The sequence below is a fragment of the Penicillium expansum genome (assembly GCF_000769745.1).
Source record: "Penicillium expansum strain MD-8 chromosome Unknown contig5, whole genome shotgun sequence".
Classification (NCBI taxonomy): domain Eukaryota; kingdom Fungi; phylum Ascomycota; class Eurotiomycetes; order Eurotiales; family Aspergillaceae; genus Penicillium; species Penicillium expansum.
The window spans coordinates 154,625-174,204 of NW_015971306.1; the positions used below are offsets into that span (position 1 = coordinate 154,625).

General features: G+C 50.0%; 10 protein-coding genes across 10 annotated transcripts; 3 read left to right on the top strand and 7 right to left on the bottom strand.

The window, feature by feature from the left end:
- Positions 1-16: 16 nt before the first annotated feature.
- PEX2_001670 (rRNA-processing protein PWP1) lies at positions 17-1,669 on the bottom strand (the record flags this gene model as incomplete). The annotated part of the gene is made up of 2 exons (XM_016737445.1): positions 17-1,376; positions 1,431-1,669. 2 exons carry the CDS (start codon positions 1,667-1,669, stop codon positions 17-19), a joined length of 1,599 nt encoding a protein of 532 aa, XP_016598881.1.
- A 233-nt stretch (positions 1,670-1,902) lies between these two features.
- On the top strand, positions 1,903-2,293 carry PEX2_001680 (COX assembly mitochondrial protein; the record flags this gene model as incomplete). The annotated part of the gene is made up of 2 exons (XM_016737446.1): positions 1,903-1,936; positions 2,022-2,293. 2 exons carry the CDS (start codon positions 1,903-1,905, stop codon positions 2,291-2,293), a joined length of 306 nt encoding a protein of 101 aa, XP_016598882.1.
- Positions 2,294-2,798: 505 nt separating this feature from the next.
- On the bottom strand, positions 2,799-3,902 carry PEX2_001690 (rRNA-binding ribosome biosynthesis protein UTP23; the record flags this gene model as incomplete). Its single annotated transcript, XM_016737447.1, has 3 exons — positions 2,799-3,604; positions 3,669-3,758; positions 3,815-3,902. The coding sequence occupies 3 exons, from the start codon at positions 3,900-3,902 to the stop codon at positions 2,799-2,801; spliced, it is 984 nt and encodes a 327-aa protein (XP_016598883.1).
- Positions 3,903-4,774: 872 nt separating this feature from the next.
- Positions 4,775-6,035, bottom strand: PEX2_001700 (PP2C family serine/threonine-protein phosphatase; the record flags this gene model as incomplete). Its single annotated transcript, XM_016737448.1, has 2 exons — positions 4,775-5,480; positions 5,560-6,035. 2 exons carry the CDS (start codon positions 6,033-6,035, stop codon positions 4,775-4,777), a joined length of 1,182 nt encoding a protein of 393 aa, XP_016598884.1.
- A 55-nt stretch (positions 6,036-6,090) lies between these two features.
- PEX2_001710 (uncharacterized protein) lies at positions 6,091-6,324 on the bottom strand (the record flags this gene model as incomplete). The annotated part of the gene is made up of 1 exon (XM_016737449.1): positions 6,091-6,324. One exon carries the CDS (start codon positions 6,322-6,324, stop codon positions 6,091-6,093), a length of 234 nt encoding a protein of 77 aa, XP_016598885.1.
- A 1,181-nt stretch (positions 6,325-7,505) lies between these two features.
- Positions 7,506-9,572, bottom strand: PEX2_001720 (uncharacterized protein; the record flags this gene model as incomplete). Its single annotated transcript, XM_016737450.1, has 3 exons — positions 7,506-8,549; positions 8,643-8,870; positions 8,934-9,572. 3 exons carry the CDS (start codon positions 9,570-9,572, stop codon positions 7,506-7,508), a joined length of 1,911 nt encoding a protein of 636 aa, XP_016598886.1.
- Positions 9,573-10,370: 798 nt separating this feature from the next.
- Positions 10,371-11,724, bottom strand: PEX2_001730 (actin-related protein 2/3 complex subunit 2; the record flags this gene model as incomplete). The annotated part of the gene is made up of 6 exons (XM_016737451.1): positions 10,371-10,450; positions 10,501-10,549; positions 10,617-10,717; positions 10,773-10,911; positions 10,973-11,501; positions 11,594-11,724. The coding sequence occupies 6 exons, from the start codon at positions 11,722-11,724 to the stop codon at positions 10,371-10,373; spliced, it is 1,029 nt and encodes a 342-aa protein (XP_016598887.1).
- Positions 11,725-11,828: 104 nt separating this feature from the next.
- PEX2_001740 (snoRNA-binding rRNA-processing protein DIP2) lies at positions 11,829-14,820 on the top strand (the record flags this gene model as incomplete). Its single annotated transcript, XM_016737452.1, has 3 exons — positions 11,829-11,845; positions 11,904-12,155; positions 12,219-14,820. 3 exons carry the CDS (start codon positions 11,829-11,831, stop codon positions 14,818-14,820), a joined length of 2,871 nt encoding a protein of 956 aa, XP_016598888.1.
- A 958-nt stretch (positions 14,821-15,778) lies between these two features.
- On the bottom strand, positions 15,779-17,143 carry PEX2_001750 (metalloendopeptidase WSS1; the record flags this gene model as incomplete). Its single annotated transcript, XM_016737453.1, has 2 exons — positions 15,779-16,805; positions 16,860-17,143. The coding sequence occupies 2 exons, from the start codon at positions 17,141-17,143 to the stop codon at positions 15,779-15,781; spliced, it is 1,311 nt and encodes a 436-aa protein (XP_016598889.1).
- A 785-nt stretch (positions 17,144-17,928) lies between these two features.
- PEX2_001760 (DUF1776 domain-containing protein) lies at positions 17,929-19,483 on the top strand (the record flags this gene model as incomplete). Its single annotated transcript, XM_016737454.1, has 4 exons — positions 17,929-17,961; positions 18,019-18,358; positions 18,420-18,583; positions 18,641-19,483. 4 exons carry the CDS (start codon positions 17,929-17,931, stop codon positions 19,481-19,483), a joined length of 1,380 nt encoding a protein of 459 aa, XP_016598890.1.
- Between the last annotated feature and the right edge of the window lie 97 nt (positions 19,484-19,580).

Sequence of the window (19,580 nt, forward strand, 5' to 3'; positions counted from 1 at the left end):
GGGTATCTGTGTCCACCTAGTCTTCATCCATCGACTCCCAACCATCACCACCACGAGGCTCACCCTCATCACCCTCCTCCTCCTCGTCATCATCAGACTCATCATCATCAGCATTGATACCAACAGTGCGCTCCTGGACTTCACCAGCAAGGTCAGGCAGACGAGAGACAAACGCACGACGGACAGCGCCGTTAGTCGAAGCATCCCAGATCTGCACATTACCCTTGCTACCAGCAACCGCCAACCGGAAGCTGACCTCCTGGTCGGGAGCGAATGTAGTAGAGAACACCTTGCCGACCTCGAGCTTGCGCGTGACAACAAGAGTGGGCTTGTCATTCTCGACGCTCCACAACTTGACGGTCTTGTCTGTTGAGCCGGTCACCAGGAAGCCGGGGATGGAGCGGTTGATGTCGAAGGATGAAACGGAGGAGTCGTGTGCTTGCAGAGACCAGACGGGCTTGGACTCGGCAGGGGTGGCGGGGACATTGCGCATATCGTAGCGGTAGACCATGCCGCCGTCGGTGGTCACGTAGAAGAAGTTAGTGTCGTGCGAGTCCCAGCGGACACACTCGACGTCTGCGTCGACGCCCCAGCGGGCTTGGGCATCCGGTGCACGCATATCCGCTGCCACGACGGTGCGGTCGTAACTGCCGCTCAGCAGGATGGTGGACTCGGTAGGGTGCCAGTCTAGTGAGCAGACCTTGTCCTTGTGGTTGGCGTAGGACTTGGCGCAGGTGGCGGTGTTGAGATCCCAGAGCTTGACGGTCTTATCGGCTGAGGCGGAGGCAAGCAGGTTGCGGTGCTGACGGTTGGCGGCCAGCGCCAGGACGGCATCGATGTGGTACTCGTCGTTGGCCTTGGCCTTCTTCTTTTGCTTCTTCTTCGGCTTATCGGCGTCCTGGCCGCCCTGGCCAAGAATTGCGTTGGGGTACATGCAGTCCACAACATCCAGATCCCAGATCTCGATATCGGGCTCCATGGTTCCGATAGCCACGAAGTTTCCTTGTGTCCGACCTTCTGGGTTATTGCCAACGGGGATATCAAGCCACTCTGTGCAAAGCGGGATGCCGGGCAACATGATGTCGTGGTGCACATAGAGGTTGTCCGCTTTGTCTTCGTAGACGTAGACCTCCAAGTGTGCAACTTCGTCCTCCACCTTTCCGGCCAATAGAAGGTTGTCGTGGGGCATAATCTGGAGCTCCTCGCGTTCCTCATCATCCTCGTCCTCGGGGATCACAAGGTACGGGTCCTCCTCGTTGGGCTGGTGGTAGGCCAGAGATTGAACATTGCCGAACATGGTGACCTTCTCGCCGTCCTCATCGATCTCCTCCTTGTCGTAGTTATCCATGTCGAATTCCTTCAACACATCATCATCGCTGTAAATCCGGTTAGCATGAGTTAAATCCTCACTTGCGCTCAACACTACTCACCTCTTTGCATCAGTGCCATTAGCTGAGGGCTTCTCCTCAGTATCATCCTCCATAGCATCATCAGCCTCATCTCCAGAGCCTTCCTGGGCAGCATTCATATCGTCCTTCGCATCCTCGAGCTGCATGCGCGCAAGCTTAGATATACGGCCCATCTCGGCCTCGTCAATCTCATATTTGGTAGGGAACTGGGCAGCGACACCGCGCTTCACCCATGTCGTAGTCGTAATCATGGAAGACATTGTGAAAGTGTTGTGACAAAACTGATCACACCAGTCCACTTTTTTTTTATCGGCGATATTTTTTTTTATCGGTGTGCCTGAGGGGCTGTCCGCCCGGCAGAATCTGGCCGATCTCCTTACCGCCCGGGCGTTTTGCGGGAACCGCGATGTTCTTGCTTTGCCTGGGATCGTACGATTGAACTTGCAATTGTTTTTCAAGTTGTTCTGCTTTTCAGCCTATTACCACCGCAATCATGCATTCTCACCTCCACACCTCTTACAATGTCAGTACGTTGAGTCCGCTATACCCGGAAGATCCATCTTGCCATTCCATCCCGCTTTTTGATTGCCGATACTAACTGATATCATACAGATTGCGAAGAAATCATGACTGCTCTTGACGAGTGCCACGCCAAGGGATTCCTACACAAAGTCATTGGAAGCTGCAATGATATCAAAGTCGAAGTGAACAAATGTCTCTCCGCAGAGCGATTCGAGCGCGCAAAGCGCAACCGAGACGAGGCGCGCAGCAACCGCCGGCGTGTTGAGGAGGTCTGGGCCAAGGAGCGCGAGCTTGAGCAAGGGCCTGTGGCGGCAGCAGCTGCTGCGGCGAATGTTGCAGCGGCTAATGCTGCGAAGCAATAGACTGCTGTGGTATGAGCATATGCCATCTTGTTTTGGGCTGGAGTTTGGAGTGTGCTTTTTAGGGCTATTCTTTGATTTGACTCATACCTGAAAAGTGAGCACTGCTACTTGGTATTAGTGGGAACCTTTGGCCTGGCCCCGAGATTGCGACTCGACTGGGATATGTTCTCATGAGGACGCATGAGCACAAGCAAACGGAGGCCAAATTATCTCCTCTCATTTCATCCGGGGAAGAAAACTTGTACGATATCTAAACATGTAAATATATATACGACCGACTGAGTCTTCTTTTCCATGTTTTTCTTGGCACTAATGCCGAACACTTAATCTACGATGTACCGGGTTTTATAAGAATGATATCAGATGTACATTACTATTATGTACATCAGCTGAACTTTTAGATATAACCCATCCGATCTAAACGCCGCACCCTAGAGTGAAATAAGGTTGAGAATGCATGCAATGATAACCAGCATCATGAATCGCCTATACCGTAAAGATTCAATCAAGCGTCAACCTCCATAGCCTCATTAGGCTCGGCGGCCTCCTCGAAGTCTTCACGAGGACCACTCTTAGCATGACGACGTTTCCTCTTAGGCTTAGCCGCGGCAGCCTCATCGCCGTCATGTTGCTCAGTAGCATCTGCGACATCAACCTCCTTCCGGACAGCCTTATCCTTCTTGGGAGCAGGCGCATCCACCTTCTTCTTAGCCTTCTTCACGCTAAGAGGATTAGGCGCCTTGACCTTAGGACCGCGCTTCTTCTTGGGTTCCGCCTCAGCATCACTCTCGCCATCAGCCTCACCATCTCTCTTGCGCTTGCCGAGCATAGGATCCACATCCAATCCAGCGCGGAACTTCCCACGCTCGTGACCATCCCGTACCATCTCGGACGGGCCGCTCATCGGCTCGAGGACCATAACCGAGCGCTTGACGTAGATGATAGGCACACCGGGGATGGAGCGGGCAGCGGAGCGCAGTGCGTGAGAACGGCGCATAGCTTCCTCTTCTTTACGATCCTCCTCTGTCTTCCGTCTGCGGGGCTGGTTCTCGCTATTGTTCGTCTTTCTCAAGATTGGATCCGCGCAGGCGAGGATGTAGTGCTCCTTGTTCTTCTTTGAGTCTGCGTTGGGAGAAAGCAGCGAGAGGAGACACTCGATTTCGTCGATGGGCGTGGAGTCCGCGTTGTGTGAGCAGTGGCGGAGCGGGAGTTCTGTGGGCGGGGGAAGGAAGAGAGGTCTGTATGGCTTTTCGGTTTTGGGGTTGATGGGTTGTGCGGCCATGATAGCGGCGAGCGAGCACTTTGTCAATACTGCGAGATGGTTAAATTGGGTTCGTCTTGGCGGATGGGAAGTTTGGCGTTCGGTGCGACTTACGAGGCTTGACCTTGCCTTGGACTGTTCGTTCAAGTGCAGGGATTAGCTCCATCTTGAAGGAGTCGGTGGCGCGAAGGAAATTCGAGTCAACTGTTCGAGCGCAAGTCAGTACTGTACATCAGAGCAATGCATTGAAGGGAACATACCCAGAACCTGGTAGGCCTCTCGGAAACCGAAAGTGAGCTCATACTGGTGCATAAGCTTGCGATACTTCTTTGAACGTTTGGCCCTCATTGTGAATGGTGAGTATCAAGTATTTGAGAATTGAATGCAGCAAAAGACATGAGCTTCTACGTCGACCGAAACTTTTTTCATTCTGCCGGGCGGGAGCGGCGGTGTTGTGGTCCGTGCTGAGGGCGAGGTACCTAGTACTTTACCCAAGTGGGGCACCTGGCCTTGAAATTAAGTACCGTATACTTCGCATTTACTGATCTCCGCAGACCAAGATGGGAAATTACATAGCATACTATGTATGTAGTGAGTCAAGGAGATATTATTATTTGTTAGGTTTAGATTGAAAATAACTATTAAACGATGGATAGACAAGCCACATCGTGCTAGTAATGGAATCCCTCACAGATGAATGCAAAGAGATCTCAAGACGCTAGATGGGATATTGGGTATAGGTACGAAACACCAGCTTGACAGATTGGCAGCAGGGATTTCAGGTGTTCGCAAACCACCGATACACATTCTCCACTAGCTCAGAGCTGGTGGAAGACACCAACGGATGGGTAATGTGATTATGACCAGGCGAGGCTAAGTAATGAAGCCCTGCGGCGAAGGACTGGGGGATATATATGAAGAAATCCAGCCGATGTGGAAGTAATTCCCCCGGGTTTGATTTGGTGAGTATCCGACTGCACTGCATGCCTAGGTCCTGATTCGAGACTTGCAAGGCATCATACTGCGCAATAGCAATGTAGGTGAACTAGCTTTTGGCTGTAGATATGAGCGTCTATCATTGATGCCAAACGTAGAACACGAGCCTGCCTCGTGGTCCGAGATTCGGGTTCAGTGAAACCGGCGCAAGTCTGAGACAGGCGCCATTCAAGATCGATGGGTATTTGCGAAAGAAAGTCTGATCGAAAACAAATGGCTGCCTCTCATCCATCACTTTTCTTGCAAGACGCGACCACGACGGAGATATCGTCCATTTTGCCTCCTTCAATAGCCAGACCCTCATCCACAGCCTTCTCCATGAAGGGACTCTCTGCAAAGGGGTCTCGGGCAATTGACAGGGCGGCATTAAGCAGTTCCCGGGCGACATAGACATTGCGTTCGTCAGACAGAGGAGAGTGCGGCGCAATGTCCTTTGGCGCTGCGCGCGCTTCCTCCCAATTATCGACACTGTCCATAACGACTTTCAGAACCTCGTGTTCCCAGAGGTTATCCATGACGCCATCCGAGAGGGCTAGGACGACGTCGTCTTCCTGCACCGCAATCTTGGACAAGACTGCATCTTTCTGGGGTGTGTCGATACTGTTTGTCCCAAGCTGCATGGGACAATCAAACCAATGCCACTGCTCCGCAGTGCGGAAAAGGACTTTCTTCTCACTTGGTCGGATCACGAGGATCTTACAATCGCCCAGGTTTGTAACGTACAGTAATGGCTTCTGCGTGCCATCTTGTTCCTTGGTCCAGTGTAGTATGGCAGTGGCCGATGTTGTCGTTCCGAGCCACTCGGTAGGAGATGTAGTTGCCCGCAAGGTCTCCTCGTATGCATACTGCAAGTATCCGACCGGGTCGAGGGTAGACTTGCGGTGATCGACGTTCCTTTCGACCTGGAGGGCCCAGAAGTGTAATAGGAGTCTAGACCAGAGTCTGTATTTGGAAAAATGAAAAAGTCAGCGATGGTGGCATGATGCAAATTGAGATTGAGACCACTCACGCAGCATGACCACGAGGTTTCGTAGCCCAGGCGCCTACACCATCGTCGACGCCTATGAAGTTCTCCGCGACGATAATGGCATCGTCTCCGTTGTTCAGGCCGCGGACTAGCTCCCCCTTGACGGATAATCTCTTATCCTGGCTAAGTCCGTGTGTTGTCAAAGGATCCGAGAAGGATGAAGAAGGCGGGGAAAGGAAAGGTGGAGGGAAAGGTCGTGGGGGTCGTTTGGCACATAAAGCGTAGCCTGTCTCGAATCGAAAGGGCGATTTGGGGGAAGCGAATAGCTGGTCAGGAACAGGGGTGGTGATGCCGTAGGAGGGCCACACTGCCGCGTGGTATGGCCGTGCCGTGCTCGGTTGTCGGAGGCGGGCACCCTGGATCGGGGCTTGATTTATGCTTATGTTCGCGATCCACTTGCTAATGGACGTCCATGACGATGATAATGAATGTGACACGGACGCTGCCTTGGTCACCATCCCTAACTTGGCTCTCTGTGCACCAAGATGGGCTCGGCGAATGGGTTCTGGGGCATTAAGGCATGAAAAGTGAAAAAAATGAAGAGACAGAATACGAGAAGATAGTTGAAAACAATTGTTGACTCAGACCTGTTGAGTGCACAGAGAAAAGAAAAATGCGACTCACCGATAAAGGCCGAGAAGGTCTCGAAGATTTCACTGGTCTGCGCCGCCGACTGTACCTTACACTACGGAGTATCTCTGAGAATATGAAAATCATGCAATTATCGGCATCCCTGACATTAATCATTCTCTAAATACTTATATACTTCCTCATTTTTGTTATACTTGTTAGATTCGTCCAAAATCCATCTGTTTTGAAAATTAGCAGTTGATAATACAAAAACCCCGCGGCTCTTAGGGCTATATTTACTTATCTATATCCCTGTTGATCCAATGATCCTCTTAGAACTTGTCTATATATCCTAAAAATAGCACTCTACTGCGTTACAATTGTTGATTTCGCTATATTTACACATATGTCCCAGAAGAGAAATAAGGGCGATTTCATCATTCAAAAGTTATCAGCCAAGTCAACGAGGAGATGCAAAATGCCCTCAAAACGCCCTCAAAATGGACTGCAAAAGGCACATGTTAGTGAAGAGCCCAAAGAGCAGGATATGTGATCTATATGTCCACTATGGGACTACTATTTGCATAAAAAGCATATTAGTCGGCCTGGCACCAATTGCCAAGCTGGCTGGGGCTGAGGAATACTTCAAAATGCCCCAAGATACCGGCGAAAATGGTTCCCTTGTCAATACTGTGCAGGTACCAAGGTCAGATACGACAGGGTGTGTAGAGGTACTATTACCATGGCAGGGAGCTCCATAATGCTGGGTGATCCAAAATGTATCACTTATGATGGGTTCCTGAAGGTGCAGCCGTCTGTTCGGCTGGTGTTGACGAGGTTTGGTCGTCGGATATGGGATAGGCGAGTCTGTACGAAACATTAGGCAGCAGCTGGGGCTGAATCAATTTCATTTCGAGACTGGATATGTAGACCTCTCGTGATGGCTTCATCAAATAAATGATATGGCGCATGATCAGTTTCCGATATCTGTCAAATGGTGTTGTTCGCCCTCTGGGCTCCTCCCATTACTTCCCTTCGATGATTTATCCTCATCGAACACTATCCTGGGGGGGGGGGGGGGGGGGGGGGGGNGGGGGGGGTCGATGAACCTTTTCTCCTTTCCGTTGTCAATCTTTTTGTGATTTTCTTTTTTTCCCTCTGTTTTTTGTCGTTTTTGTGTTGCAGATTGAATTCCTTTTGGATGATTCTCATGAATCTCGGATGAACAGAATACCCAGTCTCCTGGGAATCCTTCCTTCATTTGGATTATCGTTGCAGCTCATGAATTGAACTGGAGCTCGTGAGTCGTAGTCGTAGTTGCAATCGTAAGTCGTGGTCAGAGTTACAGGACTGCGAGTTTAGAAGCTTTCTGGGAAGTCTTCCCTGAAAACCACCCCGCGTTCCCTGGAGATCAATAGAGAGAACAATTCGAAAGCATGGCTCAATTCATTGGCAAAATCAGTGGCTTCAACATCACGTTTGAGCTGAGCCAAACCATCAAAGAACATGCGAGCAATGGTGGAAGCGGTAATGGCAAACCCAGGTCCCTCCCATCTTTTTGCAAGAGCACGCTTGGTCAATAGAATGCGTACATGGCGTTCCGCACAAGGGCAGGGGCGCTGCACATCTTGGGTACATTCCCAGGAACATCCACAGATAGAGCTGCAAATGCACTGTCGTTTTCTGGCAAGGGTGTAGAGATCAGGGTCGATCCCCTTGGTGCGTTCTTCTCCGATGGTTGTGCCCAGCTCTTGAGTGGCACGGAACAAGTTGAAATCGTTGTGAACCTCCTTTCCCCAGACAGCCTTTCCCACGTGCCCTAGGTGGATCCATGGAAGGTCCACGAATGGAATGTTGTCAGGTGGGATAACCACTGGAGTCAGTTTGAGATACTTCTCCGACAGTGTTGCCATGGTCTTTGCCGGGATGGAGTCGAAGAATGGAATGAATCCTTTCCATTTTTCACAGTAAGATCCGTGTCGGTAAGAGACAGTTTTCAGTGCAAACTTGCGATATCCGAGGGGGTCAAAGTCGGGTAACTCGTCCTGACCTTTCTTTTCTTTCGGAAGCTGATTGATAAATCCTCGTTGGAAGTGGGCGATAACGTCAGTCCGACGGATTGCGCAAATATCCGGGGAGTTCAGCACAGTCTTGAACGCTAGAACGATGCGGTACAGATGATCAGCCTCTGGCATGAGATACGGAATCTCGATTCGGAATGCACTAGTGTCAATTCGATAGGAACCACAGAGCTCAATGGCGGCCAGCTCAATCATAATGCGGGCATAGAGGGCATAATAGAGGTTTTCGACAGTATCAATTAGCACAGTCATCTTCTGGGTGCGCACGTTTTCCTCGCTGCGTTGGATCCAGTATGTCAGACCGGTCTTGGAGTTGTCGGGCTAAGAGGAGAAAGTCGGTGTTAGCAGTTATATATTCAGGAAGCAAGAGATATAAGTATGGGGCAAGGGTAAACTTGTAATCTCAAGACGTACCTCAGCACCGTAATACAAGGTAATTGTCTCCACCATCTTCGAGATTGCGTACAGCTTGCCGAAAATGCGCACGATGACACCGAGATGAATCGATTCCTCAACAGGATCCATGTGCTCGGGAGCCACGACCTGGGCTGGAGATGTGGGCGACGGCATCGATGGGACCATGACCCAGTCGTCGCTGCTCACGGTGTAGAGACGAAGGCGGCCCTGTCCGCTAGCATCGAGCTATTACAGGTCAGTGTCAAATGTTTCGAAAGTAGAACCGATTCATGGAGTCAAGTCACTTACCAATGCCTCAGCAAATCCCGATCTGTCATCAAACAAGCCAAATTCCAAGGGAGTCTTTGGCTCAGATCCAGTCTTGGTCGAAATTGAGGAGACCATCGAAGGCATGGTCGAGTTGCTGACCTGGCGGGGGTGATTGGTAGCACCGCCTGAGATCAGGGACAATGCTTCCTCGACAATTGACTGGCAGTATCTGAAGAAGCGCTCCTTCAACTGTTCAATCTCTTCATATGGAGGATCCTCTCCATCTTTGACGCGGGCACACGCATCTTCCATCAGAGCCTTGGTGGCCTGGGCATAAGCATCAATACAGTTCTTACCCCGTTGGAAGTAAAACTCCAAGTCCTTTCCTGAGTGCAGAGCATTCAGGCGGGCCTGAGAAATAGTAGAAGCCATTGCCAGAGGATTAAGGTTGGAATCGGACGCCATGGGGACGGTTGGGAGTGGAGTGGGAGGGAACATGAGTTCAGAATAAATGGGGGTCTCGTCCGAGACAGGGCGCTGGAAACGAGGATAGACAAGCTTGTCCTGGGGAAGCTCCTGGGGAGTCTCTGTCTCACGTGTAGTCTGACGTGCAGGCTGCAGTTGCGTCTTTCGTAGCTTAGAGAGAGCGGCTCCCCATAGACCTGTCTTGGGTGCCATATTGGTATTCCACGTTTCACCACAAGACCTTTTAAAAAGATGAGGTTATTGAGGAAGGAACAAACTAGAGTACAAGTACTTGGGTATTTATATTTCTTCATACATTATGTCTCCTGTTCATGATGTTCCAAAGTTGTAGTATAGCGAACGGTCCATATTGGGCAGGTACGACTCATCACCACTCACCTGAGCCACATCGTGGATAAGACAGTGGAGATCGTCCATTGCGGTATCGACCCGCATAAATCTGTCCTAATGAGGTCAAGTTTAAGCAGAACCGCGGTTGAGGTCGCGCGAGGGAATAGCTGGGAACCAGCTGAAACACTGGAATATTGTAAGCGGCTGGGAATTGCCTCCGTGTGATAGGTTTGCTAAACCTGAGGCTGAGTTCCAAGATTGATAGTTAAACGATACCTAGGTACTACTTACACAGCTAGGACTAGGTAGGTGCATGTACAGCATAGTCTCAAGCTTTATGTTTGCTACCTACATGATATATAGGGAGGTAAGTTCACTGGCAGTTAAATAGATTACCAAGTAGCTTAACAATGGATGGGTTTGCAGCTGACCAGATGATACCGCAGATAGTATGTCTACCAACCCAGAGGCCTAGAAAGTGACAAGTCAACATGCATGGTACAGTTCCTTACGAGCAATGGCTTGAGCCGTTGTTGCAGCTATGTTCAATTGCTGAGATTTTAAAAAATTTAATACTACAAATGAGCTGCATGCAACCAAAGCATAGGTGTTAAAACAGTAGACTTGAATTGGCTCATACAAACAAAGAAATTCGAAGCTCTAACCCTGTACTCGGAACGTGCGACCACTAGCAGTCTTCCGCTCACGTTCTTCATTCTCCGGCCGAGCTCGGTTGAGTACTGCTGTGAGTTAGCAATGAAAATGTTTTCTCTGCTCAGATGATACATACCCTGAAGGAAATCTGCTGTCCTCTTCCTCATTCGAGTGTGGATGTAGGCCTGCAATAATGTTTAGTCATCAATTCCTTGCCCATCATCTAAAAATAGACCGAGAGAAACCGCATACCTTTGAAGCTTTGATGTGGTAGTGGAAATAATCACGGAAGGTCTGAATGTGAGAAATGTTTTCATAACGACGCTGCGGGGTGAGGTGTCGAGGGAACAGAACTGCAAGCCGAGTCAGTACTTAGATGGCAATCGATAGCGCGTTTTGCATTCATACCAAAAGTGACATAGCTAACTTCGCCTCCGGTAGCATTCAGGCCAGGCACATTTGCAAGCTCAAGGGGAGGGTCGTTACGGAACAGGACTTGAGGGGCATTCTGAAGCGTCAAGACACGGCGCCGGGCGTCGACAAATTCCTATAGACTGTTAGCAAGGATTCCTCATGAATCCGCAGACCAATGGTGGCAAAGTACGAACCTGCAGGAAAACCTTGCCAAAGATCCGATCTGTCTCTTCGCGGAACACGGTGCTGAAGATCACTGTCACTCGGTCCCAGTTGGCTTTGATATAGATGGCCTCTTCTTCACGGTAATGAATCGCCATAACTTCACCGCCCTCCTGGATACCCTGTGGTGCTGACTCTGAGGTATATCTGGAAGCCTCCTCGGCGAGCTTGTTGAATTCGTCGAATGCTTTCTCAAAAGGAGCAGCCATTGCGTTCCGTTTCAAGAGGGCAAGCTTCATAATCAGGTCATTCCGGGCCTCCTCCTCTGCGGGCAGGTTTTCGAGATCGATTTGTACTGAGAAATCATAGCCCGGTTCCGGGGACACAATGTAGGGCCCATATTCTCTCTCCAAGACCTCCTGGGCCCCGTACTGAACAAGTTCCTTGTAGCATTTCACATTGATCGAGATGAGGATCTTCGTCTTAGACTCGGGAGTAGAGAGGTGAAATGTCACACCGTCGAAGTCGGAAACCACTTGGTCAATGGATGCGGGGGGTGCTCTGAGTTCAGCTTGTTAGCCGGGTGCCTGCTTCGGGGGTGATGTGTATACAATGCGCGGGATCACAGTGCGGGGGAGAGGAACAAAGCATACCCAGAAAAACGCTCCGTAAGGAGCGACTGGATCAGAGCATTCTGGTAATCTAAGAGAAGCATGACGGGCAGGGCAATGGATGGTATGCAGTGCAGGTGGGTGGCTGTTGTGAGGTTGCCCGTGATCGTCATGGGCGGTGGGGGGGAGCCGTAGAGGTCGCTGTCACCGCCCGTATTAATTTTGTCCTATCGATAGCAATCGGAGATTCCAAAAATTTTCCCATCCACCCTCAACGATGGTGAAATCATACTTGTACGTGCGATTTTTTGTGATTTGGAACATTATGATCTGGCCGCTAACCTCTGCACAGTAAATTCGAGCATTCGAATACATTCGGGCTCGTCGCCTCGGCGTCTTCGAATGCGGTTTGGGCCAAAGATGACCAAATTGGCATTGCACGCCAGACGGGCGCCGGACGAGCCATTGTCGGCGCAAGTGAGGAAGTTCTGTGCTGGGATGTGAAGAAGGGAGAACTTCTTGGAAGATGGCGCGATTCTGCCTGCAGAGCGCAGGTTAGTGTGGTCACTCAGAGCATGACAGATGAAGATATCTTCGCAGTCGGGTGAGTTTCCTCTGGTCTGACCTAGTTGCACGATTTTTTTCTGACTATCATGTTTCTTTTCAGCTACGAGGATGGAAGTATTCGCCTTTGGGATTCGCGCACCGCCACAGTCATTATTTCTTTCAACGGTCACAAATCCGCCGTTACCAAGTTGGCCTTCGACAACGCAGGCGTGCGCCTCGCCAGTGGTTCTAAAGATACCGATATTATCCTCTGGGATTTGATCACTGAGACCGGTCTTTTCAGACTTCGTGGACACACCGACCAGATCACATCACTACACTTCCTATTCCCCTCCCCAGAATTGCTCACTGCTTCCGGATTGAATGAACACCCAGGATTCCTCTTGACCACTGGAAAGGATGCATTGATCAAAGTCTGGGATCTTGCCTCTCAGCACTGCATTGAAACACATGTGGCACAATCAAATGGCGAGTGCTGGAGCTTAGGTCTTTCGCCAGACCAGGGCGGATGTATCACAGCCGGCAACGATGGTGAACTCAGGGTCTGGTCCATCGATGAAGCGGCTATGATGGAGATTTCCAAGGAGAAGGTGGGCGCGGATGGTCGCCGAATTCTCACAGAACGAGGAACTTTCTACCGACATGGCAAGGACCGCACACTTGGCATCCGATTCCACCCCCGTTCAGACTACGTTGGATTCCACGGTTCCGACAAGTCGGTCGAGGTTTGGCGTATTCGCTCTCAGTCCGAGGTACAAAAGAGCATGGCCCGCAAGAAGAAGAGAAGAAAGGAGAAGGAGGCTCGCACCGAGGAAAATGGAGCGGAAGAGGATAACGACAAGCCTGAGGATGTTTCCGCCGCTCCTGTATCTGAAGTCTTTGTCCAACATGTTATTGTGCGCACTGGTGGAAAGGTTCGTTCCTTCGACTGGATGACCAACAAGTCAAGTGGCCTGAACCTGCTTGCCGCAACAACAAACAACCAACTTGAGGCCTACAACATTGTGCCAGCGAACAAGAAGAACACCGACAGCGAGGACCCGGACTACACCCGGAGCTTGGCAGTGGACATTCCTGGCCACCGAACAGATATCCGATCGATTGCATTGAGCTCTGACGACCGAATGCTTGCCTCTGCTTCGAACGGCACTCTCAAGATTTGGAACGTTCGCACCGAAAGTTGTCTACGAACCCTTGAGTGTGGATATTCCCTATGTTCGGCATTCCTTCCTGGTGACAAGATTGTCGTTGTTGGTAACAAGAACGGAGAACTCGAGGTGTTCGATATCGCATCATCAACATTGCTCGACACTATCAAAGCCCACGACGGACCCGTGTGGTCACTTCACGTGCACCCAGATGGTAAGTCTATGGTCAGTGGAAGTGCAGACAAGACCGCCAAGTTTTGGAATTTCCAGGTTGTCCAAGAGGAGATCCCGGGTACCAAACGTACCACTCCCCGCCTCAAGCTGGCACACACAAGGACGCTGAAGGTCAACGACGATATCCTCAACCTTCGTTTCTCTCCAGATGCACGACTTCTGGCCGTCTCTCTTCTTGACAATACTGTGAAGGTCTTCTTCGTCGACTCGCTGAAGCTATTCCTCAACCTTTACGGACACAAGCTTCCTGTTTTGAGCATGGATATTTCGCATGATAGCAAACTAATTGTCACTTGCTCGGCTGATAAGACCGTTCGACTCTGGGGTTTGGACTTTGGTGACTGTCACAAGGCCTTCTTGGCCCACGAGGACAGTATCATGGCAGTGGCATTCGTTCCTCACAACAAGGATGGAAACGGTCACAACTTCTTCAGTGCAAGCAAGGACCGTATCATCAAATACTGGGACGGTGACAAGTTCGAGCAAATTCAGCGCCTCGTTGGTCACCACGGTGAGATCTGGGCACTTGCCATGAGTCACACTGGTGATTTCATTGTCAGTGCCAGTCACGACAAGAGCATCCGCATCTGGCAACAAACCGACGAACCATTGTTCCTGGAGGAAGAACGCGAGAAGGAGATGGAAGAGGCATACGACAGCACACTCACCGCGTCTCTCGAGCAGGAGGAGGACGGTGAAGACGGCGAGAAGGCCGAGGCCGTCGACGCTGGCAAGCAGACGACCGGCACTCTCATGGCCGGAGAAAAGATCATGGAAGCTCTGGAACTTGGTCTCGAGGATCTCGAAGTTGTACGCGACTGGCACAAGGTCAAGGCTGCTAACCCCAACGCCGCCGCGCCCGATCGTAACCCCGTCTACCTGGCTCTCAACAACGTCTCCGCCGAGCAGCATGTTCTGAACACCGTCCAGAAGATCCCCGCAGCTGCCCTTCAGGACGCTCTCTTGGTTCTGCCATTCTCCAAACTCCCCGCTCTCTTCACCTTCCTCAACATCTGGGCCGATCGTGAATGGAACGTGCCCCTCACCTGCCGCGTGTTGTTCTTCATCCTGAAGACCCACCACCGCCAGATTGTTGCCAGCAAGATGATGCGTCCTATGCTCGACAGCATTCGGGTATCGCTGCGACGGGTCCTTGCCCGCCAGAAGGACGAGATGGGCTTCAACCTTTCCGCGCTGCAGTTCATCGGCAACCAGATCCGCGAGCATAGTACCACGGACTACGTTGATGAGGATACCTGGGAGGAGCAGCAGACCTCCAAGGGCACTGGCAAGAAGCGCCAGTTTGTCAGCGTTGCCTGAGTTTAGGATTAGGTTTGTGTACAAGCATGTCTATTGGCGTTATGATCATTTTCGACCTTGTTACCTTGGAGGTCTTCTCTATCTTGTTTTCCATATAAAAGTTTTATATCCTTGGGAGTTGAAGAGAATATAAGGGATGTATGATAGTTCAATTTCGAAGTAAAATATAATCTTTTCCCTGGGATAGTTGATAATTGTCTACTGAAGGTTCATAAAGCGAGGTGTATCAAAGTAATGGAATAGAATAATTTATTCAATTGGTCTAGCTATTATTTCTCCCTTTTCCAACAATCCAAGCAATCGACGATACCGAAAAAGAATCTGAAATCTGCATTGCAAGAGACATCATTAGCGAATTACTCCAAGCAACGACACGTTGATCTTTCAAGACCACAACCAAGAAAAGAAACAACAAGCATCCAAAGACTCTACTCAGGAGAACCAATGTAAGCATCGACGACAGGGATTTCAGCCCCTGTCATACCTCTTCCGGCTCTTCCTATTAAAATTCCGGTTCTAATGCGAATCTCATCATAATAGAGTCTGTTTGGTGCGATGTTCGTTGTTTCTTTGCTTCAATTGTAGTTCTGTCAGGGAAGTTTAGTACCACATACCTATTAGTGTATTAGTCCAGCATAGACCGAAGATCAATCACATTTATTGGTCTTGGTCCACGCTGGACTTTGGTGTTGGTTGGAGCTGGAGAAGAGGAAAGTTGGGTTTGGAGTTTTGTGAGAAAATTTGGCCCGGTGGAGCTATCTTAGTCATACCGGTCACGTGCTGCTTTTATATGGGGCACTACCATACCCCTTGGTAATGGATACGGAATTTGTGTAATTTGCTTAATATTTAATATTCAATCGAGGTATATTGTCATACTGGTATCTATTTCATAACGGTCATAATTAGGTCGGTGCTTTTTTGGAGGCATATGGTGGTGAAACCTCTCGAGATCCGATCAAGAGGACGGCTTCATGGTCCCACAGCAAGAACATGTCCACCACTGGGTTTCCATAAAGCTGCTGCACGAGATGCAAACCCATCCAAGAGGTTTCTTATCTGCACCTCTGTCCAGGGATTTGATGGTATCTAGTGCACGGGTTCGGTTCTTGAAAAGAAATGCATCCCCAGGATTCGCTTTCTTCTCTTCCTTTTGGTCAAGAGTTAAAGGCCTTTTCTTCGAGTTTCGTGACTCCGAACGTAGTGGTTGGGTGGGATTTCGGCTAGAGGTTGATGTGGATAGCGTATTGCTCGGAGGCGGTCGTTCCGCCGCACAAACATCACAACACAGGAAGGTAGACGGGTTCTCGAGCGTGCACATTGGGCAGATCCAGGGTGTATCGTATGAGCTATTATCCGCTGTAAGATCAACAGTTTCATTGCGATTCGATTGCGGGGCTGCTTTTGGAAGCGCAGGCAGAGTTTCAGGGATAGCAGGCGGGATTTTGGAAGCAGTAGGAGGCGGCGATGACTTTGTCCGAGGTCCTGCCGGGTTTTCTTGACTTGGCGGGACATACGAAGACTCATATTTTTCCCTTTCTTCTTCCTGTATGAGTTCTATAAAGGCCTCCATAATAGCCCGCTCGTTTGCGTCGTCTTCCTCGGCCTGTGTTCTGAACCCATGAGAGGCCTCTTCCGCAAGTTCAGTGCTTCGGTCTGTACCAGAAGCACAACCCTGGGTTACTTCAATACGACGCTGGGCAGCGTCAGCCCGGAGCTTCCGTATATCTGTTCCTCGGAGCACACGGGTGCCGCCAAGCTTTTTGCCCGAATTTTTGGCAAGAACCCTTCGCTGTTCAGCAGCAGCACGAGCCTGACGTCGAGCTTCATCCAGCGGAATTCTTTGGCCACCCAGACGCTTTCCTTGAGATAAAAAGCCCTCTCCGGTATAGCCTTTTCGGGCTAGTTCCTCATGCTCATCACGAAGTTGATTCCACAGCGCATGAAATTGCTGGTTGTGTGGACCAATCACGTTATGGGCGAGTCTAAATTTAATCAGAATTTGTATTTTGGTGTAGTTAAGATGTCAAGTCACTTACTCATGGAGCATAGTATCCAAAACCTCCTCGATGGGGAGAAATTGCCGTTGGTCGGAGGGATACCGTAATCTTAGACAAATCTTTTGGCCTGAATTGACATTCAACCCCAGCAGGTTTCGCTGCTGCGGATAGAACTCGCATAACGCGCCCACTCTCCAGGCGCGCTGTCGCATGATCGGTTTGACCAACGATGCGACTTTGCGCAGGATCAAGAGGGCCTCTGCTTCTCGGGGGCGCTTCTTTTCATGGCGGTATTCTGAGATTAGAGGATCTAGCTCCCGCATTTTCGAGATTTCTGATCGAGAACTTGGATGATACGATAGAGCAGGACGCCGTGAATATGTGAGATGTTGCTGCCTTCGTTAGGATGGCCTCCTCCGAGGCCAGGGTCTGAACAAGAAGATTTCACATCAGATCATGACCAAATTATGGCATTACACATACGGCAGTGCAGGTAGCCAGGGACAGTCAAATGAACATAGCCGGTGATGGAAATTCCAGAATGATTCCAAGTTCGGGGCATCCATGGATGGCCTTTTAGCATTGATAATCAAGCAAGGCACAAATTTACGCCAGATACTTCAGGCTACAACGCCAGTCACGTGTCTTGAATCTACATAGTTGCAATGAAATAACACCTTTTCATTAGTGTACGATCGTAGTATATATAATTCTAAACACAAGTGGGGGTTTTCTATCCTAAGTAATACTAAGAACTGCTAAAGTGGTGGATTTTACTTAATTTCGTGTTTGCAGTTCAGTTGTCTTTGGCCCAGATATATATCCATAGTATAGTAGATTAACACATTGATCAAGTTGTTAAGAAACGATATTTTACTAATTTCATAATTTCCTACTGATTCTGACCAGGAAAGGGATATGCACTTCGAAAGAATAAAAAGAAAATGCCTAAAGAGCATTACTAGTTCTGTATACTCCCCGCCCTCGACTGTTTAATACAAAGCACTGCTCATGTGACCTTTCCGATAACATCGCCAGTGTTATCAGCATCCATCTTATCGAACTTTCGCTCTTCTTTTTCTTTCCAGCTTCTTCTCAAATATACAAGATGACGAGCGACGACCAGTTCTTTTTTGACTACGTGAGTATCATGGAAGGAGACAAAGAATGCCTTCAGCGCTGATACTTCTTCATCTAGCTCGCGTCTATCCCACATGACGTAAGGCGGTATTCCCTCGAAGTCGCAGACTCGATCGATCGATCAGTCGACTATGCCGCGCACGCGATCAAGGATACACTAGCCCAACAGTCATGGCTACCGCCCACCGTTCGTCCGGCTCGTGCTACCCCGAGAATGCGGTCATCGCAAGGCCTGACGGACCGGATCCAAAGTTGGATGACTCGGAATCGCGCATGGACGGCGGCCATGCTCGCCTTTATCGGAACCGGCGTTGTCTTATACTATGGAAACAAGAAATTACACGGAAAACGGAGAAAGGCCAGAAGGGCGAGCAACGGCGCAAGAAAAGAGATTGTCGGTATGTGTCATGATCCTGCATTTGATCTGCTAGGATCTGAATGCTAATTCTGCGATTATAGTTGTTGCCGGATCGCCACATGAGCCGATGACAAGGGCTATTGCTATGGATTTGGAACGTCGGGGATATATCGTATATGTGACTGTTTCTTCCGCCGATGAAGAGCAGATCGTCAAGTCCGAGAACCGTGTTGACATCAAGGCTCTCTGGTTGGATCTTACAACAGTAAGTGCTGTTCGTGTATCTCTTATATGGGAGAACCCGACTAATATTGCAAACTAGACATCCTCCTCGCCGTCCGAAATCCACCCTTCATTGCAAGAGCTTCGCTCCTTGATCACTCAGCCACAGTCACCTGTCGCTGGAGTGCCTCCGCACACCTGCCAACTGAGCGGCCTTATCGTGGTCCCATCGCCCAACTATATCGCCGGCCCTGTTGCAACCATCCCACCGTCATCGTGGGCTGATATGGTCAACACTCGTATCCTCTCACCTATCCTCACAGTGCAGGCATTCCTCCCTCTGTTGACCCTCCGCAGCAATACTAGCACTATTGTCTTTGCCAATCCCTCCATATCATCCTCCCTTTCCGCGCCATTTGCCGGACCCGAGGTTGCCACAACCCGGGCGATCTCAGGCTTCGCAGCCTCGCTTCGCCAAGAACTTCGTCTCCTCGAACAAAGCAATGTCGACGTCGTCGAGCTGCAGCTGGGCAACATTGACCTAGGGCCTACATACCGAAGTGCCCAGAGTCAGATCGCAGGCACAGAAGTCCTTGCGTGGAGTACCCAGCAGCGTGCTCTTTATGCCTCACAGTATCTTTCCAGCGTTGAGCAGCGTCCAGTTGCCTCTGTTGGTCCCAGCATAGTACGCGGATCTCCGGCGCGGAACCTCCATTACGCTATTTTGGATGCTTTGGAACCCACTTCGAGAGATATCTTCGGCCGAAAAGTGTCTAAAAAACCTGTCATGTATGTGGGCCGGGGAGCTCGTTCGTACAGCCTGATCGGGGCCTGGGTTCCCAGTGGACTCGTGGCGCTGATGATGGGGTACCGCAGGGGGAATGGAATGAACTCTGAGACCCCAAGTGGCAGCAGCAGTGAAACCAGCTGGGAAAGAGTTTAACTTCATGCACTATTTTCTGACACATCTCCCTTCTTTGCACTCCCATTTTAATATATTAAAAGCACTCGCTTGGAAAACACTTTTCTGTACATAATAT